Consider the following 22491-nt stretch of genomic DNA (forward strand, 5'->3'; position numbering starts at 1 on the left):
AAAAAATTCAAAGCCATCCCCAAAATAACAACAAATCAACAAACTCTCTCCTCCAACAATCAACCCGAGCAAATATACGATGTAGCCGCCTCCCAAATATGGTTCTGAACATTATGAATCGAAACCCTAGAAACTGTAGCTGACAATGGCGGTGGCGAAATCAATGGAGATGGCGGTGGCGGCAACATTACCAGATTAGACCCAGGACTCGGAGGAGGATATGGGTTTAAGGTTGGATTCGAATCAGGAGGCGGGTACGGATTCGTGTTGGGGTTAGTGCTAATCAATGGGCTAGACATATTATTGTTTTTTAACAGAGCAAAAATGGCAGGAGTGAGAAAATGGAGTGAAGAAGATGATGAAATAGGAAATTGGGAATCTGGGATGAAGATGAATGGGTCTAGGAACAGGAGAGGAGAGAAGAGAAGAGGTGTTTTTTTATTTTTTTTTATTTTTAAGTGAATTGTAGAATATTGGATGAGTAAGGGTATAAAGGTAAAATAACACTAACGGAACATTAACGGTCGTTAAGTTCAAGGGTATTTGGTGCAAAATAAGTTTAAATAGGGGTATATTATGTATTTTGAAACACGTAGGGGTATTTGGTGAATTTCGTGAAACCTCATGGGCATATCATGAAAAAACCGTTAAATTTTTCCAGTCTCTCGAAAAATAAAGACAAGCAATTATATAAAGTGAATATATATACTTACGAGCAAGAGCAGTGTGCAACCCCCATAGCCCTCCTTCGACGTTTTGAATTTCTTTCCATATTTCACAAGCCAATCTAAGACATACTTCGCCCAATTATAATCTGATGCTTTAATAGCATTATTGTCTAATACGTAGACATGCAAGGGGCTTATCCAACCACACTTTTGTGTAGGACATAGAATTGTACCTAGTGCATATAACAAGAAATGTGTTTGGAACGTCTCCCTATTGAAGGTAATCCTAAAACCAAACCAACCATTTTTTCATCTATCTTTACATTGTAGTTGTCCCTTATTTTAAGTTCTAACTTGTTAGGATCAAACCTAGAAGTAATCCAATAACCGAATCGGGGATCAATGTGACTAATCCGCATGAACAACAGTTCCTCAAAACCCATTTCCACAACCCATTGTCTTTGCATATTTGTTAAATTAGTAACAAAATTTGCAAATTGACTAACACCGCAACCCATTTCAAAAATCTGCAATGATGACAAAATTGAACACTTAGTACGGAGTACTTTACTTACCATTTCCCGATACATGTAACTAATCAAATTACAAGTAATGTAGTACACAAACATGAGGATTCATTAACTATTATGTTACACCTATATTGTTTGAACACAGAATAATTAAGTACACAAATTACAAGATACATACGAAGCATATGACAATATGACATACCTTGGGGGCACATTGATCATCCTTACTAGTGTCCATATTGTTTTGACAGAGTTTATTTTTACTTGTGGGCCTTGTAGAATTGTTGTCCTGCGGGAAGTAATGTGCCTATGAAAACAAGTTTATCTTACAAACTAAGCACAAAAAATAATACTGACCTTAGGTTTTTTTGTTGGGGTAACTAAAATTTTTATATTGTTTACCCTAGGGTTTTTTTAGTTGTGGTAACTAAAATTTGTATACTATTTACCTTAGGTTTTTTTTGTTGTGGTAACTGGATGAGCCGCCACTTTTCGTTTTGAGATCTCCTTTACTTCTTCCTCCCGTTTATAGAACGACTTATCTCCTCCGACTTTCTCCATATGCTGGACAATAACGCTTACACACTTGTCCTTCTTTGTCAATTCTATGAACTTGGTGAAGTCATTTGGAGTTTCAACGAGGAATCCGTCCTCGTCGAATTTATCAAAATCGTGAACAACCCAGATCTTGAATTTTTCATAACCGAACGAACTGATAATTAAATGCAGATAATTGAAGTCGAATTTGGATCTAGCCAAAACAAACACCTGATTAATTCCATTCTCATAACAACGTCTTGGGCAGAAATATAATCTGCCTTCATGCCAGATACTCAGCAAAACAAACTTAGATACATCTTCGCCATCACTGCCATGAAACACAAAGTATTAACAACCAAAAACCAATAAATTGGGGAAAAATAAAACTAAAAATGAACTTTAACTACTTAAACTTACCTTGATTGATCTACGTCCCGTTGATCTGATTCCGAACTCATGTTCTTTTTCTTTGTTTTTTTAATTGAAATTTTGAAAAATTAGGGTTTTCAAAGATGAAACTGGTGACGTATTGCGGCTTGTGTAACTTCAATTCTTTGTGGGCGGTAATGTTTACAAAACCTAGCATGAAGACTGAAAAGGTGAAAAATATTTAAACACGTACATGGATACATACATAATTATATTGGCATACAAGTTATTATTAAAAACATTTTTTAAATTGGGATAAAACGTTCCACACACACATACATAATTATTTTGTCATACAAGTTATTATAAAAAAACATTTTTCATTAAACATAGAATAAGTACAATATAATTAATTAAAGTTCACAATAAAAACAAATGGTGATTAATTAACCTAATCATCTTATTGAGATACCCATCATGTTACCAATTAAGAGTTAAATTTCAGGAAATTGAAGGAGAAAACCGCAAGACATGAACCTATGAAATGATAAGAACGTATTAAAATATTCCCCTCAAAAAAAATTGTTTAAATTAACAATTACAAATTTTAATCAAACAAAAGAAATCCAAGAATAGCAAATCAAATCACACAAAAGAAACTTTGAATTAAGAGAAATTCACTTCATTTTACCCGAAAATTGGCGACTAAATGCATGCAACAATTGGATAGATTTGAAATTAACTAAAACATAGGCAGTAAAATCAAGAGAATAAGGTGAGGTAAGAAAATTAAGTAAATTTAAGCATATCTATATAATATATTAAAAGGCGTTGTGAAAAATGTATATGTGACACGTAGTACTCTCCCCTTTACGCCACATCATTCACTCACCGAGTGTTATGCCATGTCATAGACAACCAAAACTAATGCAATGAGATTCGAACACAAGACCTAATGTGTAGATGATAAGTTTCATTACCATCTTAACCAACCACTAATTGTTGTTTATTTATTCACATTAATTTATTAATAAATGTTAACATAAGTCTAAACACAACTAAATTTTTACATGACATTTTATTTTCTTTGGACTATTTTGAAAAAAGTAATAATAATTATAGCATTAAAACAAGAAAAACATGTTGACGTAAATTTTATATATATATATAAATATATAAATATATATATATATATATATATATATATATATATATATATATATATATATATATATATAATTTGGTGTTTAATAATTTGAAGAACTTAGTTTCACTAGAAAACAAATTATACAAATGGTAAAATGATTTAATTGAAAAATTACTTAGCATGATAAATGACGTAGTGTGTCTTTGTAATTGACGAACTTCATGGATGTTTTAACTTTATGAAATACATGTATTTTGGTCAAATATTGAGCTCAAGAAAAATCTAAAATTTTAAGTATTGAATGTAGCAACCGGGGCATCGCCCGGGCTACATACTAGTTAAAATTCAAAAGGAGAGTTCAAATAAATTCATCTTACCAAAATTAGTATCATGCAAGTGAAACTTGGAAGAAATTCGAGTGATATAACAATTTGGAAGAAGATGAAAGTGGTTAAAAATGGAGAAACTAGAGAGCCTAGCTGGTAACACAAGTAACAAGTGAAAATCTTTCTCTCTCCTTCTCAATCCATCTAGCCAGTCACTCCCACTTTCTCTCTCCTTCTAAACCCATTTTATGCAAATTTTAGCCTCTCACTTTCTCTCTCCTTCTAAACCCATCTTATTCAAACTTTAGCCTCACACTTTCTCCTCTATACCTTTTTATTACGTAGTACGGTAGTACGGAGTATGTTTTACATAAATTTTGTTAGGCGGTGATAAGCGTCGCAAGTTAATCTTATTTATAATGGGTGTACAATAAATATTGTACACCGGAGTAAAAGTTAACTCAAAATGCTTAAAAGTTAAGCATATATATGTAAAAGTTATCTATTTAATAGTGATAAATTTTTTCATTTTAGTAAAACTTATTTATTCAAAATAACTAATATTGTATAAAATTAATCATTTAACCCTTTAAAATGTTTATCTATCAAATTTTTTTTTACTAATATAAAAGTTAATCAAAACTAGATTAAAGTTACAAAAAGAATGGTTAAAGTTATCTTGGTGTACAATATATTTGTTGTACACCTTGTGCGCACAAGACCTTTTGTAACAATATTTAGTTGTCGTAATTCCACGTACCAGATTTTAAACGGTACATACGAGTGCCACGTAGGTCATGCGTCGTCAAAATAGTTTTACTATCAAAATAATACTTTTACTATCAAAGTAATATTTAGTAGTCGATAGAAAAAACAAATATTTTATATACAAATCATAAATATTTTTTGAAATAAAAATTATATTATTCAATTTATAAATTAGAATATTAAGATTTTCCTAACTTTATTGTAACATATACGAAATATAATTTCGGGGTTAGAGTAATTGGAGTACTTGAGGTAAAACATAACGAACTAATACCGAACCGCTGAACAAGCCAATGCCATTAAGGCTCCGTTTGGTAAGGCGTAAAACGTTTTCATTGTAAAATGATTTTCCACGGAAAACAGTTTCAAGGGAAAACACAATTCCAAACTAGTTTTCCTTTGTTTGGTAACTTAAAGGAAAATGGGAGAAGGTGGTGAAGATTGAGGGGAAGAAAAGAGAGGGAGGTAAGAAGGAAAGAAGGAAAAGTGGTTTCCCTCCCTTTCAAATGGAAAAGGGTTTTCCATATTTGAGAGAGTAATGGAAAATTGTTTTCCATCCTTTACCCAACCAAACAACGTAAAATGATTGAAAAGGGGAAAATTGTTTCCATGAAAACGTTTTACGCCCTACCAAACGGAGCCTAAGTATTTACGGAAAATTGTGGAGCACTCATTCTATACACCTACTACAGTTGTATAGCACTATAGCGCGTGTACTCCTTGACCTTTTTCGTCACTTTTAGGCCCTGTTTGGCAATTGGCTGTTGGCTGTTGGCTGTCGGCTGTTTTACTTGGCTGGTTTGACTGGCTGTTCAAGTTGGCTGCTTTTGTTGGCTGTTTGACTATGGATTGGTTACAAATATGTTTGGTAAAATCAGTTGTTGGCTGTTGGCTGTAGCTATGTAAAATGACATTTAAGGACATTTAATGTCTTTTATTCATTTTTCAATACATAATGTGTATTGTGTACGGAGTAAAACGTAATTACAAATAAATAAATATAAATTAAAAATAAATTACTTTATGCAATAGTATTAATAAATTATTATTTTAATTAATAATTACGGAGTAATAATTAATAACTAATAATAAATAATCAATAATTAATAATTAATAATTAATGATTAATTATTAATTAATTATTCACTTTTAGTTATTAGTCATTAATTAATACTCCGTAATTATTAATTATTAATTATTAATTATTAATTATTAATTATTAATTATTAATTATTAATTATTAATTATTAATTATTAATTATTAATTATTAATTATTAATTATTAATTATTAATTATTAATTATTAATTATTAATTATTAATTATTAATTATTAATTATTAATTATTAATTATTAATTATTAATTATTAATTATTAATTATTAATTATTAATTATTAATTATTAATTATTAATTATTAATTATTAATTCGCAATTTTAACCAACTTTTTCATTGGTTCTTTCCCAATTTCGGAAGTTTTTTTTTAGTCTAAATAATAAGTTTGAGATATATATAGTCTAACAAAAATCACCTTTTTATTATTCAACTGTTAATAATACATGTTCATAATAAGTTTATTCCACTTACCCACTAAATTAAATTTCTTAGTTTGTTCCATAAATTTGTGTATTATGTCTATTGAATGATTTTGGGAAAAACATAAAAAAAATAAAACGAAATTCATACATACCAAAAAAAAAATTAAATGGAACTTGTACATTACCCGAAACGCTACATAATAACATAAGTATAAAATAATTAATAAGTGTATACTTAACATAAGTATTAAGCTCGTATCATGGAAGGAGCTTAAACTTCATAAGTGTATACCATGGTCGGAGCTCAAAACTCATAAGTCTATACTATTTAATGTTTTGATTTGTTGTTGAATTTGATGTAATTTGTTTCGGAGAAAAGATTAAGAGACTTATGCATCTTAAGCTTGTACCATGGTAGGAGCTTAAAATGCATAAGTCTATGCCATGGTGTGAGCTTAAAATGCATAAGTCTATGCCATGGTGTGAGCTTAAAATGCATAAGTCTCTACCATGGTGTAAACTTAAAATGCATAAGTTTGTGGAATCAAAATTAAATTAGTATTTTTTTAATTTATTGATTAATGTACTTATTGACAAATAAAATTGCTTGGTTTAAATAATTTTTTTTATGGGTGTATGGTGGTGGTTTGGATGAAGATACTTTCTCTCTTCAAAATAGATGGGGTAATTAATTTGGGAGAAAAGTTTCATTATATAAGGATATTAAAGTAAAATAATAGGGCGGTTTTGAGTAATGTGGGGCGGCTTTTAGCGCTCCACTAAAAAAATTAAACGAAACACGTGTATCGCAGGAACTTCAAAACTAGGTCGCAGGAACTTCAAAACTAGGAGTATTTAGTTAAACTCCATTTATAATACACTATTAAATAATCACACAACGAGCAAAATTAGTCGAAGTATTAAGTATGCATCGATTGAGTTTAAAAATTCAAAGGGTTTGACATTTTGACAAGGATGAGATACACAATTGTGGGAAAATAAATATCTAATCGGAGTACTACTAACAATAAAATAAACATGAGGTGAGAACAAAAATTGAAACAAAGTTGCTTGAATTGTTGCCATCTCTCTAAATTTCAACTTTCTGGGCTCTAACTTCTACTCCATCTCCGATCTCAAATCTTTACTGAATAACAATATCTCCTTTCTCTAAATCCGACCCAACAATGTCCGGTTTGTGTTCTTGGCTCCACAGCAGGATCGTCGAACCCCTTCTCCAAATCTTACGCAGGTATTTATATATGTGTGTTTTTCTACTCATTTTCCTCAAAATTTGGACCTTTTACTTAGATAATCTTCAATTATTGTCACTTTCTGAAGTGGGGTTTCATTATCTATGTCAAATTATAGTTTTAAATGCTTATCTCAGCTCAAATTTCCGAGCTCTAATTTGGGTACAATATAATTTATTTATTTTTAGTTTTTTTTTAATTTTTTTCAATTGAAATGGGTTACAGGGGTGCAGAGCCTAAGCTATTGGCGTTTTCATCAGCTCTTGGTCTTACATTGGGTGTATTCCCAATATGTGGTATGTTGCTTTCTTAATTTCTTTGTCTCCTTTTCATTTGATGTTTGTTTTTTACTCCATGTTACTCGGACTTATATACTCATGTTGGACATCAATATGAGTCCAAATGTCCCACTCGGCTATTTTGTAATAAGGTGAAATAAAGAGTTAGAGTAACATTAACTTCAGTTAAAGTTTGCATTTTTGTTGCTGACTTGATAATTTGAGCTGTTGGGTATGAATCGTTTCTGAGTATAGCTTGTAGTTAAGTTGATTATGATCTTATGGGTTTGTTATGAACTATCTACAATTGCAAATGGGCGCGTCTTAGCTTGTATTTTCGTTTTACTCTAAGTCTAGATGGTCTAAATTTGATGGATGATGTAATGCCTATAGGCATGGGATTGTATGTGGGACTTGCAACTTTTCACTGTGTTGCACATCATGTTTAATGGTCTTTGTGTTTGTTTCTTGCTTTTGCTCAAAGATGCCTTTTTTGTGCTTCTTTGCAACTCGGGTGTTTGTGCTTCCTTATCTTCTTCCTTGTGCCAAGAATAGGTTGGCATTGAAATTGTTTCTTGCTGTTTTGTAAAACGAAGAGAAAGTATAACTAGTGGTCTAGTGGAAGCTAAAATGAATTGTGCAAGTTCTTGTACTTGAAAGATTCGCCTCAGGCTGCATGTGACTGGTTTAAACCTTAGTTTTATTGTGCAAGTTCTTGTACTTGAAAGATTCGCCTCAGGCTGCATGTGACTGGTTTAAACCTTAGTTTTATGATTACCTTCTTAATTTGAAACTAGGTGACCTAGTTCCCCAAACCTTTGGCATACCTCTTGGAACTCTATATCTGGTGGAAACTAAAATGAATTGTGCAAGTTAGACTTTGAGCTGCTTTGGGGAATCATTTGGATCTCTTCAACTGGTGAACCAATCCATCATTGGCTCATTGCCTTAGACATAGAAGTTCTGTAAATAACATGAGAAAGTTGTTTTACGTTTTGACCTGTGGAAGTATTTTCTTTCCAAATTCTTGCAATGCCTATTATATTGTTTATAACTTTATATACAAGGAGTAAGGAGTTTCCTTTTAACTACTTTGACCTTTCTACGGATTTCGTTAATCTAAGGTGAGGGAAATAAATCAAGTAATGTTTCATTTATTTTGATTGGTGATGTCAAAATACTTTTAATTTTCTTTCTAGTTGTTCCCATGAAGAATGCATTAGTATTCAGGAAACTAGTTCACAGGTAGATGTTGCTAACCTGTACTATGTTTGTGACTTGATAGGGCTGATACATATGCAGGACTTGTATGCATGTGTCATTGTGCTGAAGCTATAACCGTGATCTTAAAACTAAACGGCGGCTGTGAGAAAATTCCTACAAGTTGGTATTTTGTAATGGAAATAATTTACCAACTTGTAGAGTTGTAGGTATTTTCTAGTTTCTACTATCCCCCATATCGCAGAAAAATATTTAAAATTGAGCAACAATAGAAGTATTCCCAAATCCCAATCACCTGAAATGACAAATTTATAACTTATGCCTTTGGAGAGTATGTGATTTTTAGGTCACCATGAGTCCTTTAATTGTGGTTTTATGGGAACACCTATAATTCAAGGGTGGTCATGTAATGCTGAAATAATTATTGTCATGTATGGAGTACGGTGCTCTCTGGCAGACGATGTTAACTGTTATACTTGGTTACATGGTGGCTAGTTTCTTAGCACAAGTGAGAAGACTGATTCAAAGTGATGTTTATTTGTGAATAGTCATGCAAATTTGCATTAATCTTTTACAGGGGTTACTATATTTCTGTGTGGATTGGCCATTCCGTTGTTGGGGTCACGTTGCCATCCTGCAAGTGTGCTGCTGGCAAATTTTGTGGCTACTCCCATTGAGTTGAGGTAACCTTGCTTTTCAATGTAATAACTTCCATTGTCCGAGGCTAAAAATTACTAACATGTGCTTCTGACTGTGGCCTGACTTACTGTTTTGTCTTTATGGTTTCATTCGTACACTTTATCTTTGTTATATTGAGTTATAGTTTGTGTGCACTGTAGTTTGGTGATACCCTTCTTGCGTCTTGGTGAAGCTATTTGTGGCGGTCCTCAATTTCCGTTGACCTCTGATGCTTTGAGGAAGGTCCTGACTGGACATGCTTCAACTGAAGTTCTTCTAAGCATACTTCATGCGGTATGGATTCAACCTACTATACTCCCTCCTCCTCCCCCCCCCCCCCCCCCATGTTAACTCCCTCCACCCCTTTGTGTATATTTGTAAATTACACCTTGTAGGGATCGCACACCATCCAACACCTGAATACATTACATAGTGGCTCTAATAAAACTTCCACCATGGTTAAGGTGGAAGAAAGTTTTTTTTTGTGTGTGTGTGTGTGTGTGGTGGGTTCAACAACAAAGATAGTGTTTAATCTTACGCTCACACATCACAATCACAAAAGGCTGTTTCTTGAAGATTGCTATTAGAAAAAGGTAAGTTGATGACATGCTATTTCACAGTAATTTAAGAGACATGTTTTAGTCTATTATAAGCTGAAGTGCAAAAACTAAGAAAAACAATTGCGGTTTGCATTTACATTTTGACTGTGAATGAGAAAAATGTATTGGGTAGATCCTTAGGTAGATTCATCATTCATTGAATTGATCTTGGTATAGGATTGGAAAGAGGTTGTATTACATGGTATAGGATTCTCCACATTGTTTCGAAGATAAACTGTATGATTGTTTCATATTTCTAAACTCCCTGTTGCTTCAGAAAGGGAAATGTAAGTTACTAAATAATGTCCATAAAGATCCTGTCAGCAGATACGGTCGCTTGGTTGATAGTAAGAAATTATACGGAGTATTTTTTACGAAATTCGAATTCTGGGGGAGTTTCCATTTCCTAGGAAGTACAGAAATCTGATTGTTTGACTGCTCAACAGTGGCGGAGCCACGGGCCTCTTTGAGGGGTCCTTCACCCCACTTGATTTATTTTATTTTATTTTTATAGTTAAATTTTCAATTTTTTTTTAAAATACATAATTTTAGTGAAAGTTTCATCAATTTTTAAATAGTGACCCCGCTATCTCGAATTTCTGGATCCGGTACTGCTGCTCAATAATGTTGGATCTTGACAGTAGAAGTTCTTAAGAAGAATTTCTAGCTTTGTGCTAATTGAACAACTACACAATCTTTTACTTTTCGAGAAGTATATCTTCCCGTTCCTCCATGTCAACCAAACAACAACTAAGAAGGTTTGATGACTGTGACATGGACTATACCTAAGTTCCTTGGTACACCCTAGTGGCGATCAAGACTAAATTATACAATGTAGTTTAAGAAGCAGTCCAAGTTATACAGACAGCTGGGTCTGAGCTCGATAGTTTCATAGGAATCCTTTTAAGCAAGTTCAGCACTAATACTAATATTTCACGAGGATAATACTCAACCTGCTCAAATGTTTGAAATCATTTCTTATTCAGGTGCATAGTATGTCACTGTAGATATTTTGATCTTTTGTCTTTAAAGTTCACTACAGATTTTTAGTCATCAGAGATTGTTTCTACAGAGTACACTTCATTTAGACTGCTCTTGTCCTTGATCATATTGAGTTACTCACATATCTAGAGTTGACAATTAGGCTGGGTTGTGTTTGAGTTGGGTCAATTTTGGGTCTATTGGAAATAAAGTTTGTTGTAGAAAGCCCATCAATTTCAGCTATATTTGATTCCGAACGGTCCTGAGTCAATTTCACTGTTCATGTCAGTTAGTGTCTGATTTAGGTCTGCTTTGGGTATGGGTCAACTATGATGTCAGTTTTTTCAGGAGCATCCGTGTAGATATATCCATTAGATGTCTTAAATGAAGCAGTTGAAATTATGACACATCTAATTGTACCAATTGCTTTTGAAGTTTGAGAGGCTTAGGATGTTGATCTGTTATCACTTAAACGATACTCTCTCTTTTTTCACTGGAGTGATTGGGTTACTTTTTACTCCGTGTCTGACAAGTTTCGAATGAAACAATCCTTAAATGTCCATTGCCACTCTTGTGTCATTAATGTGTTTCTCCACTGTAAACTATCCATTGCCACTCTTTGCTCTCATGTAATGAACTAGCCTATTAGGGAGAGTAGTTTAGTATTGCACAATTAGTTGGTTAAGGGTAGTTTGAGACTTTGAGGAGTAAAATAATCTACTACAAATAAGGGAGTGTAGGTAAAGAGAAAACATCCAGAATTACTGATTTGTTATGTGTTGTTTAGCATTTTGGGAGTGAAACAAGCCACTCGAAAGCTTGTATCTATCAATCAGTTGTTCCATTTTCCATTATCACCAATCAAATCTCTTCGATCCTTCTTTTTACTTTTTGGGGTTTCATAGTGTTCTCTGTCATTTCAGCTTAGGGTAGTTCATCTTCATCCTCCCATCACATTAATTAAATATCATGAACTTCCCTGAAAATGGCCTATTGTTCTATCAATAGCCTTTTCTTGTTCTTAAAGTAAACTGTGATATGCTAATATGTTGCTTTTGGACTCTTTATGTACAGATGGTGGGGTGGTTGGTTGCAGCACCATTTATCCTGGCTCTGCTTTACGTTATATTTTTGCCATGTTACAAAATTCTTGTGCAGAAATTCAGCTCTGCCTCCTTAAACGAAAAGCTAAAAAGTGATGAAGAACTTAGGCTCAAGGTGAGGGCTGCCTGAACTATTATACTGTATGTTTAGAAATACATGTAGTTTTCTCCTTTAATTAGGCGTTTAGGCATCCAGGCCGTGAATGTTTTTTCTTCTTCTCCAGGCCACCTTGATTGAATAGACAATATCCTCATGGGTTTGTTTAGTTGAATCGATTGATCTGATCAGAAGATGTTCTTTGCACAAAGAACTACTAAATCTTTATTCAACTGTATTTATGTACATCTGAATCCGAATCTGCTGATCAGTTTATTCTGCTATCTGTTTGGAGGGTGACGGTTCTTGTTGAATTACAGTCGAAAGAACTATGAAAAGTGACCTTGATTCCCACTCATAAAACTCATTTCTCATATGTAAATAACCAAAATGTGAAGAGAGAACTCATCCTTGTAAAGTTTGTATATTGTTGTGCTAAGATCACAGTTTGTTTATTACCATTGTCGCGGATCATTGATATCTTCTTCCACTTCCCTGAACGAATGTGCAATTCTATAGCCGGGTTATTTTATCTGGTGACTGCATCACTGCAGGTCTGCAGCATAATGTTACAAACTTGGTGCTTTAATATGTATTTGTGAAAGATTCAGTTGCCATTTTTTTCTGACTTTTACCTACCATCGGTGACACAAATTAGAAGGTGCACCCGGTTGTATGTAGATCTACATGCAACCGGGTTAAAAGTACTTTTTACAGTTTAAAATCACATTTTTACAGTTTATAAGCACATTTTAGAGTTTAAAAACCACATATATTATTTGTTCTTTTAAAGCGGATGTACATTTTGTGTAAAAATGTGCCTTTAAGGGCAAATATGTGTTTTCAAACAATAAAAATATGTTTTTTTTAAAGGAGTAAAAATACAAAACTGACTTGGTTGCATGTAGCTCTACATGCAACGGGGTATACCTTCTACCGATTGGGACTGATCAACTGGGACTGGAAATAAATTTCCGAATATAGTACTAATGTGTATTTCGTATGTAATTTTGAAAGTCAATAAATTCGAAAAGTTAATATGATACAACTAAAAAGACAGAAGAAGTAATAAATTGTTGTTTATAGAGTGTTAATCAATTGAAACTTGAATGCCCAAATGGAGGGTGGACAAGAAATCTCGAACCCAAGACAAAAATAGATGAAAAAGAATCATGACAATTGAATTAGGTACACGTTAAGTGAGAATCGTGACAGTTGAAGACAATAAAAATTGTTGTTAGAACAAATAATAATTCAAAATAAATACTACTTCATGTTTTTCAATTCTATTTTGATACAATACGGAGTACTACCTTTCTTAAGAAAGATTAAGAGAAAACAACAAATAAAACACATCTAAAGATAGTATAATGTTGTTCAAGCAAAAGTGGCAAGAGGAGCAAATTTTATTGATATTTTGAAAAAAAATCATTACACAATTAGCTTAGACTAACACCTAGGGAATTCCCGGGGAAAAAAATGAACTCGAAAGTTTGAAACAGAAATGAAATGAAAATTAGCTTAAATAGAAAATTTTAGTCCTATTTAATGCGTGCCTCTCGCTAAGTATGGGCACTAGAAACAACACATTATTCATTTCTTTGGCCAGTTTTCCAAGGATGAAATTTGTCCATTCATTAGCGACATTATTTAATTTTCACTACGTTTAACAAAAGATCAAACTACATCATCAAATTCAAAGTTAGCAGGTAAATCTAAAATATCATCAACGGAATAAATACATAATCAAATGAAAAACAATAGTTCCTTCCTAGTAAATTCCCGAGTAGAATTTCAATGAATCTTATGCCGATCGATTGATTAGTAACATATTTTTCTTTTCACGAGTTTCCTTAAAACAAAAAAATAAAAAAACAAAAAAAAACACCATGTTCCTATTCAATACCTATCTAATCTATTTTTTTTGGAACGAATATATCCAACAATAATTAAACATTAATCGTAACCTTGACATATAATTAAAAATTAACCCTATAAATGTATTTTTGTTTTGTAGCATTTCGAAGTCGTTCATCCAAAATTGACAATTATAGAAAATTACTTTATAAAATTAAATTAAAAAAATAGGCATGACTCATACTACAGATTTGGGACTTCCGTCATGTCAGAAAATTTGTCCCATTATTTGACAGATGGAATTGCATGCTGCACTCTTCCGGATAAACTATATTCGCCTTCATTTCTTATAACATCACTATCAATTTCCCAATCACAAATACTACGAATTTCACTATTTTTTAGTATAAATCTGCTCGGATCTTCCCTAAATTCGGGGAATCATTAGATATTTTCCTTCAATTTATCAGTAATTTCATCTATAAAACCCTAATTTCCGACATTTTCCCCCCAGAATTCTGCTTTTTTGATCTGTAAATGTCCCCTTCAAATGCATCCTACAATGGTAGGAGAAGCAGCGGAAATCGCCGCATTATAGAATCGAGTCCATTTGAAACGGAATCGAGTATAATTAGTAGCAGAAATGACGGTGGCGGTGGCGGTGGTAGTGATAGTCATACAGAATCATTGAAATTGTATGAAGCAATTATATTTTCTGGACCAATTGTGTTCACATTGATCATAATTTTCTTGTTTTACTTCTTCTATCTCCGCCGTCATAGTGTGGATTGGTCTTCTCTTCGTATGCGTGCTTCGAATTCTGCTGCCGTAGCCGCCGCCGCTACCGATGGCGTTGAGGTATATAGCTTGTTGATTAGCTAATTGATGGGTTAAGCTGCATTGTTTAATGTTCTTTGATAATGAATTGTGATTTGATGATGAATTGTGATTTGATTTGATCTGATTTATAGGTGGTTGAGCTGGGGTTGAAGAAAGAATTTAGGGAGATGCTGCCAATAATCGTGTTTAAGGAGAGCTTTTCTGTTAGAGACACACAGTGAGTTCATCTCTCTTTTTTGCTTTTTTGTTCTTTTTAGTATGCTTTAATTGAGATAGTGGAGTTTGGTTTATGAAAAAGTGGTGGTAGTAATTATGCGGTTTTAGAAATTATGTAAAATGTGGGGAAATTGATTTTGGATAAGAAAACTGCTCATTGAGACTCAAACTTGCTTGTTGGATAGTGGATAAACAAGATTTTTTAGTGAGAATGTAATGAGATTCGCTGACGGTTTCGTTAAATGGGTGGTGAGTAGTTATTTTGATGAGGTTATGCTGGATTCTTTAGATTCTGGTGGTATATCGGACTCTCCGACTGAGGGTTTCTAAATATCAAGTGGCTTGTGACTAAATTGGACACAAGTCACCTTTGGTACTAATTAGTAGTGTATTGGTATAACAATAACACACTAGTTCAATATCAATACCAAATTAATCAGTACCAATACGAGTCACTTGCGTCCATTTTGAGCACAAACAACTTTTGACATAGACTTCCTATTCCCAGACTACGATCACTGAAAAAGTCTACTTTTTCAAAATAAATAAACACTTGGCGCGTTAGTGGGTTTCTTTCCTGGTCGCATATGCCAAAGTGATCTAATCTTTCATTTTTACAATTATGCTATTAGTATTTCTAGTGGGCTATGTTGCATGGGTTCTTCACAATACCTTAAATTCCATTTTCTTAAAATGATCATGTTGACACGGGTATGGAGTATGACTCAGGATAAATGATACAAATATCTTGGGAAGTGGCTTGGTCGAAAAGATATACCCGTGTTGGATGTTTGTAGCAGAGTTCATGTGACATAGCCTGTCTTCCTCAGCTTGAAAAAAGCCAGCTTAATGAGGAGATATGTATATAGATTGTATACATACATGTGAACCTGTGTCATTAGTATCTATTTGTGCAATGACATGATTCAGGGACAATGGAGATTAGGATTCTCAGATGTGGAGCAGTTACAGTCCAAGCCTAATGTTGTGCCAGAAGCAACTTGGAGTTGGATTTGTGGTGCCCAAACTGCTTCCTTTTAGTACTATGTCCTCCATTCCTTTACTTATATTTCTGATTTCTGTTAAGTGCATTGAATGTTTTTTCCATTTGTCGTATGTACTTGTTTTACAATTAATTCCCAATCTGAGTACCTAGGTGCTAGGCTTCCGACCCCCTATATAATTCATCAAAAAATAATAAAAGTCACGTAGGCATACGATGAACCTTTACTTATTTAGCATGATGAAGATTAAGAGATGGAATGGTTCCTAGCTTCCTATAGCTTTTTTATCAAACAACAAGCCTGGTTTTTGCCTGTTAATCACTCTCTTTTTTCCTTTAGCTCTCCATTCCTTACATAACGAACTTTTAGTCTCCACTGGCCAGTCCACAGTGCTGGGATTAGACAAGGCTAGTTTACATATGAATTTTGGAAATATCATAAATGTGTCTGAGGCATATGGTATGAATTAATGGTCTGTACATTTTAAATAACTAACCCCGGTTTTGAATCTCTAAGCTTCTCGAAAAGCACTTGTTACAGTATTCCTTTTCATGCCTAAAGGAATCCATAAGCATTGGATACAAATTTCCAGTAACTCATTTGATATGTACATTAATTATTAGAATTTTTGTGGATTATGAGTTAAGGTAAATATCCAACAGTGTATAACTTGAGATAGTACTGAGTTAAGGTAAATATCCAACAGTGTATAACTTGAGATAGTACTGCAGGAATGTTGTCTCCTAGTAGCCCCTGAATCTATGTCATCACTCTTTCCAATTTTAAATATTCCCTTCCTTTTGTCACATCTTTTTCCATTTCCAATGTAATATAAATGACATGTACTAGGAAGGAAGATAGTAAGGGACTTCTGTCCAGCACAAGAAATGGGACACCTCCTCCAATGGTATAGGTTCCTAGATGCACATACCAGTTGGACTAAAGTAGAACCCTGAATACTAGACACCATGAAGGGACAGGAACCTCACTCTTGTTTTAAATATAAACACTGAAGTTATGGTCATCTTTGGATTTTTTTTTTATTTTTTTTATTGTTATGGTCTGTCATTGAAGGTATCTTGTGTTTGTTTAGCCAGTTTTCGCAATTGCCTATATAATTCTTTTTGGATGTTACTACATAAATGGGTCAAACAGGGTGAAAGTAAGTTGTTTTCAGTTTTCACATGGGAATTTTTAATCCTAACAAAACCCATCGAAAGTGAGTTATTTACAGGTTAAAAATATCAACCGTAACCCAACCTAGCACCTGCAGCTTATTAAGTGACATCACCATTAATTGATATGGTCAAAGAATAAGATGTTATTTAATGCTCGTTCTGTCTCATTCAGTTCACCGACTATTCCTTCTTTGGCCGGTCTAAAATGTTCGCACGTTTTTCTTGTTCCTACATATACAATCAAGTAAGTTCTTTTCCTTTTTACATATTTCCTTATTATAGGTATCAATTAATGCATATACAAGTTAATATAATAGTACAAATGCTGGCATAAACCACTTTTACATTTCTGAAGTCATTAAAGATACTACTTTCATACGGAGTAATTTTTAACTAGTTCTTTAATAGGTGTTTTTCTTTCTCAACTAATGAAACATTTTTGGAATGAAGGGAGTAGTAGGACGGTCCCAATTGTGTTTGCATCTAAAAGAATCTAACTCGACAACATCAAACGAGTGTAAAAGGCTCCCATCAATAACGTCAAGGGTCCCCAATATACGTAAATATCACTCCAACAGCCTTACTACAATCTCAACTGAGACTGTGGCCACAATGCTTATAAAGGAGATTTGGTCTAATGGCAAGTTGGAAATGTATGTGTAAAATACTTCTCCTTAAACAGTAGTGATACATTAATAGATTTCTTATAGGTTCTTACTTAAATTTAGTAACAACTATTAAAGGAGATATTTTCTAAAATTATATCAAATCTTCCATCATGGAGGTTAGGAATCCAAACTATGTGATGATTGTGAACTAACATTGGAAGGAGGGTGTAGTTAAGACTTAAGAGAAAGGACGTATAATAGATAAGCTAAAACTGTTAACATGACACAACCAGCTTTGTGACATATATTTTTTTATGATCAGCCAATTTGCTAGGCGTGATTAGTTAGCTACCCGGGGAACCGAATTGAGATATTGGTGTAAAAAAAAAGCAGGGTTACCAAATTGGTATGTAAAAATCCGTTCACTTTAAGTTGTATAAAACGAAGGGGAACCCTAGGCCTTTTATTTCGTCAGAAAAATGTGCAGCATGAGTTACTTTTTCCATTTTTCCCCTTTTGTTTCCCTCGGATTTCTCCTGTTTTCCTTAATGCTCTGATCCTCTTCCTCAACTTCCACTTAACTTTCCCCTTCCATTGCTCCTTAATCCTTTTTTTAGCTGTGCAAACACAAACCACCCATCCCATTGTCCCCCCTCTCTCACCAAACTTAATCCACAAATAGTTAATCACTGATTAGTCTACAGATGGGAGATGATGTATTAATTGATATTATGAAGCTTTATCTAGAAGCCTAGAACCTTCCACATAAGAGAACTTTGGGAATTTGATTAGAGAACACCAAAATTGAATTACCCGATTTATTCTGCCCACAAATCATGACAAACCAACACAGAAAACAAGGAATGCATTTCCACCTTGAAAAAGGGATACATTTGTGGCCGTAGAATGCACGCGCCACATAACGAAACCTGACAACAACAAAAAGAAGCCTAGGAGGAAGGAGCAAAGGGAAACAATGAAGAAAAGGCAGTAGAATGCACGCGCCACATATACCTGACAACAACAAAAAGAAGCCTAGGAGGAAGGAGCAAAGGGAAACAATGAAGAAAAGGCAGTAGAATGCACGCGCCACATATAACGAAACCTGACAACAACAAAAAGAAGCCTAGGCCTATATGTTGCTCTTCGTTTTTTTAGTACCTTAAAGTAGCCAAAGGATTGTTTTACTCTAATCTATACTATATATTAAAAGGCGTTTATAAAATAGCATACGTGACACGTGGCGCTCTGCTTATGGGTCGTTCGCTCCATGTAAGCTTTATATACATTAAAAAAAATGTCAAATATGATTAGCATAAGGTTTGAACTCTTGATCTTGAGTTTAAACAATAAAGCTTTTACCACCAAGCTATTAAATATTTCATGTTATCATTGCAAAAAAAAAGTTATATATAAGTAAATGTGAATGTTGTTAATGTAGTAACCCGGGGCATCGCCCGGGCCAAAAAACTAGTTGTTTGTTAAACCAACACAGAAAGCCCCCTCAATTTTATATAATCTAGTCTTGGGGGATCTGGGGATAGGATTCACCATAGCCACATGGGTAGGATGTGGTCTGGTTTGGTCCATTGGATCCAAGACCGCCCCACTAGGTAGGCTTGACCAGATTTGGCACGAGCCAATTTTGGCTGAACCTTGAGCTGATCTTGTGCCTGGTTTTGATTCCGTTATACCCATATGTTCCTTGAATCGCTTCATGTCGTGGTTTATTTTCTCTTGGCTCTGTATTCCTGGAAGTGCCTGGTTTGACCTGTGAGTTGGTTGGGACAAACCAACCCAGAACACAAATCATGTCTGCAATGTACATTTATACACAGATTGTTTTGAATTCCCTGCAGTGTCATACCTTTTGTTATTCAAAACCCAATTCCAAGTTTTTAAGAATGTTGCATGGATGGGTGATATTTGAAAAAAGGGTTTTCCTTCAAGGCTTCAATTGCTTCAATATATCTCTCCTTTTACTTCTTTGGATACTTCCTCAGGGCAGCTTTGCCCCCACATAACTTCTTAAAGAGTTATACATGACTGCTTTGATGTTACTTGGGACTTGTGAGGTCATCATCATTAAATTTTGAACTACGGTTGAATAAGGGCCAACCATATGCAAATTTAGTTTGTATGATTCATTAATTTGGCTGATACCTGTGGTTTTAACAGTTAAAGCATAAGGAACGTGGAACTCAATGTGAAAGTTCTTGCTTAGTCTAGTAAGTGAACAGAATTGTTTTGTTTTATATATGGAACCTACAACCTGCCCTTGTATTTTCTATAGTCTATATAATCATGAATGCCATTGACCTGGTTTTTTTTTGTTTATAATTACTTTTAATACCATTAATTTGTGTGACCTTTTTCTTGTAAATTACTGCCATAAACTTCTAATATGACTCAATTCTACCTTCAACCAGTCACCATTTTGTCAAGTTAGAGAATTATGGGATTAAGCGAGGTTCAATTCTGGTCATGCTTTTAAAGGCATTGTTTTGTAAGAGAAGTTATAAAAAAGTTTCAGAAAGTACATATGGTTGGCTGTTTGCCATATAAATGGTAGTGTTGAACAAACTTTTCGTTTACTTGAGCTGCATATGCGTCTTGCTTGTGTATAAATTGCTGTCTGGGCCCTTTTTTTGCCGAGTGGCCTTTTTTTCAATTGAATATATGGACTTACACTAGGAAACGCGGAGTGTCAAAGTGATTCTGGAAAGTACAACTCCTTCCGGTAAGTTTTTACCCCACTGCTTGAATTTAGGGCATGCTTACCAGCTTGGGTTGTTGTTAATGTAAGGGCGTAACAAAAGAAAAAAAAAATGAAGGTGGGTGGATGTGGTGGTGGATTTGATGCGGCAGTGATTGTGTAAGGAGAGAGGAATGGGGGTAATAGTTACCCACCTGTCTCAACACATCACCTAGGGTAATATATTCCCTCCCTCCCTCCCTCTTGCATTATCACTACATAATCCCATTTGCCACCACCTAAAACTCCTTTTCATTTTCTTCCTTTTGTCTATGCCATACAATGTCCTACTTGATTGTTTTGGAGTACTATGATGTAGCTTAAGTTGCTAAATTGTGTATGCGTTGAATTTTTTTGATGTGGCGGTGATATTTATTTGAACTCCGCCAAATCGCCAAATCACTGGGAAATAGTATATTCTTTGATTGAGTTTACAACTTGGTAACACACAAATATAGACAGCTACAAACAGTGTGGAAGCCTTGTTTTGTAGATACAGGAGCTGAGTTGCTCATTTCAGCCTACAATAGTTGATTGACTCCAATTGTATTTCTTATTCAATTCTTGTTTTCTCTTTTCCTCTGTTTATTTATACTTAAAACTTTGCTTACGTGGATGATTAAAACAACTGTATTACAGATGTTCAGTGTGCCTAGGGGATTATCAAGCAGAAGATAGGCTTCAACAGATACCTGGTTGTTGTCATACATTTCATCTGAACTGCATCGACCTTTGGCTAGCAACTCATACCACTTGCCCACTCTGTCGCCTTTCCCTTATCAGTCCATCTAAAACTCCCCCATCTTTAGAGCCTGATAGTAATATTCAGATTGACAGTAGATTGGAAGACCCAGAAAATGTAGATGATGACGTCCTTCGGCTAAACAGATTGCAGGTTTTGTAAGAGTTGACTCTCTTTTACGGATTGCAGGTTTTGTAAGAGTTGACTCTCTTTTACGGGAGAAACAGGGACGTAAGAGATGATTCTATAGAAGTTAGGAAGACTAGGAACCTGTACAGGGAACTCAAAAGGTAGGATACAAGATGAACCGATTAGCAAATTACAGTGCCCGGATTGTGGGGGTGGATGAGTTCTGTTATGCTGGAACAGTTGCCACAAGTTAAGTGAGAAAGTAAGGAGATTTCCCTTGAAACTGATACATCTGAACTCATACATCAATGTAAAACCAAAAGCATTGTATCGTTGCCATTGTTTAGCGACCGAGGAACCTGTACTTGTCCAGAGAGGACTACTGATTGTATGTTATCTCTTTGTATTACTATGTAAAAGTATGTTAAACAAATAAGCAATTAAGTTTTCATGTAGTTCTAGACTTCTAGTGTAACTGTGTAATTTTATATAATATGTAAAAATTATGAATTTCTTTTCTTTTTCATTCTTTCTTGTGTATAAAGTTGTTTCTTGGCAACCAGCAAATCAGAGAATTGTTGTTGGGACAAACCAGCTGAACTCTTTTCGACAGATTAAGGATCACAGGGGCATAAATATAACAAAACTGCTCCCATAAGTTTCGTGATGTAACATTTGTTAGTTTGGTTCGGCTTGTTAAACATTTGAATTATTTGTTCTTGTAATTCATGTGATTTTGTGTAATCTGAGCACGAGCAGCAAGTTGCAATCAAGCAACTACATACTATTTCAAGTAATAATAGTCTGGTAGTTCCATATGTCTTTTTTTTTTTTTTGCTAACTTGCATTAGTATTTTGTGAGATTTGAATTATTATGGCATATGTACTTTGTTCTTCTGCACTTTATTCTCTTCATCTGACCGGGTCTGATTTTTCTAGTTTCTGGTATGAAGGTTTTTTTACTTTTTTCTGATCTGTTATGATCTAATAAGCAAGATTAAGGTGAGAAAGAACAGAGCCTACATAACGCTTTTATTCCCGTCAAAACACACACAAAAAAAAAAAAA

General features: G+C 34.1%; 2 protein-coding genes and 1 long non-coding RNA gene across 3 annotated transcripts; 2 read left to right on the plus strand and 1 right to left on the minus strand.

The window, feature by feature from the left end:
- Positions 1-1327: 1327 nt before the first annotated feature.
- Positions 1328-3849, minus strand: LOC130467176 (uncharacterized). The gene is made up of 4 exons (XR_008927333.1): positions 3632-3849; positions 2156-2317; positions 1648-2066; positions 1328-1487 (listed from the first exon to the last, which is right to left on the minus strand). It is a non-coding gene; the product is annotated as an uncharacterized lncRNA (long non-coding RNA).
- Positions 3850-6818: 2969 nt separating this feature from the next.
- Positions 6819-12573, plus strand: LOC110796136 (uncharacterized). The gene is made up of 6 exons (XM_022001167.2): positions 6819-7137; positions 7364-7434; positions 9215-9320; positions 9477-9609; positions 11970-12113; positions 12223-12573. The coding sequence occupies exons 1-6, from the start codon at positions 7073-7075 to the stop codon at positions 12238-12240; spliced, it is 537 nt and encodes a 178-aa protein (XP_021856859.2). The 5' UTR covers positions 6819-7072; the 3' UTR covers positions 12241-12573.
- A 1552-nt stretch (positions 12574-14125) lies between these two features.
- On the plus strand, positions 14126-21950 carry LOC110796137 (RING-H2 finger protein ATL7-like). Its single transcript, XM_022001168.2, has 3 exons — positions 14126-14810; positions 14924-15009; positions 21193-21950. The coding sequence occupies exons 1-3, from the start codon at positions 14490-14492 to the stop codon at positions 21455-21457; spliced, it is 672 nt and encodes a 223-aa protein (XP_021856860.1). The 5' UTR covers positions 14126-14489; the 3' UTR covers positions 21458-21950.
- The last annotated feature ends 541 nt before the right edge of the window (positions 21951-22491 follow it).

This window comes from Spinacia oleracea, chromosome 2 (assembly GCF_020520425.1).
Source record: "Spinacia oleracea cultivar Varoflay chromosome 2, BTI_SOV_V1, whole genome shotgun sequence".
Classification (NCBI taxonomy): domain Eukaryota; kingdom Viridiplantae; phylum Streptophyta; class Magnoliopsida; order Caryophyllales; family Amaranthaceae; genus Spinacia; species Spinacia oleracea.

Excerpts from the sequence above, each read along its gene's own strand:
- LOC110796136 (XM_022001167.2), top strand. The coding sequence starts at position 7,073 with ATGTCCGGTTTGTGTTCTTGGCTCCACAGCAGGATCGTCGAACCCCTT. Across the intron at positions 7,435-9,214 it reads GGGTGTATTCCCAATATGTG|GGGTTACTATATTTCTGTGT; the intron begins GTATGTTGCTTT and ends AATCTTTTACAG. Across the intron at positions 9,610-11,969 it reads TTCTAAGCATACTTCATGCG|ATGGTGGGGTGGTTGGTTGC; the intron begins GTATGGATTCAA and ends CTTTATGTACAG.
- LOC110796137 (XM_022001168.2), top strand. The coding sequence starts at position 14,490 with ATGTCCCCTTCAAATGCATCCTACAATGGTAGGAGAAGCAGCGGAAAT. Across the intron at positions 14,811-14,923 it reads CCGCTACCGATGGCGTTGAG|GTGGTTGAGCTGGGGTTGAA; the intron begins GTATATAGCTTG and ends TCTGATTTATAG. Across the intron at positions 15,010-21,192 it reads TTTTCTGTTAGAGACACACA|ATGTTCAGTGTGCCTAGGGG; the intron begins GTGAGTTCATCT and ends ACTGTATTACAG.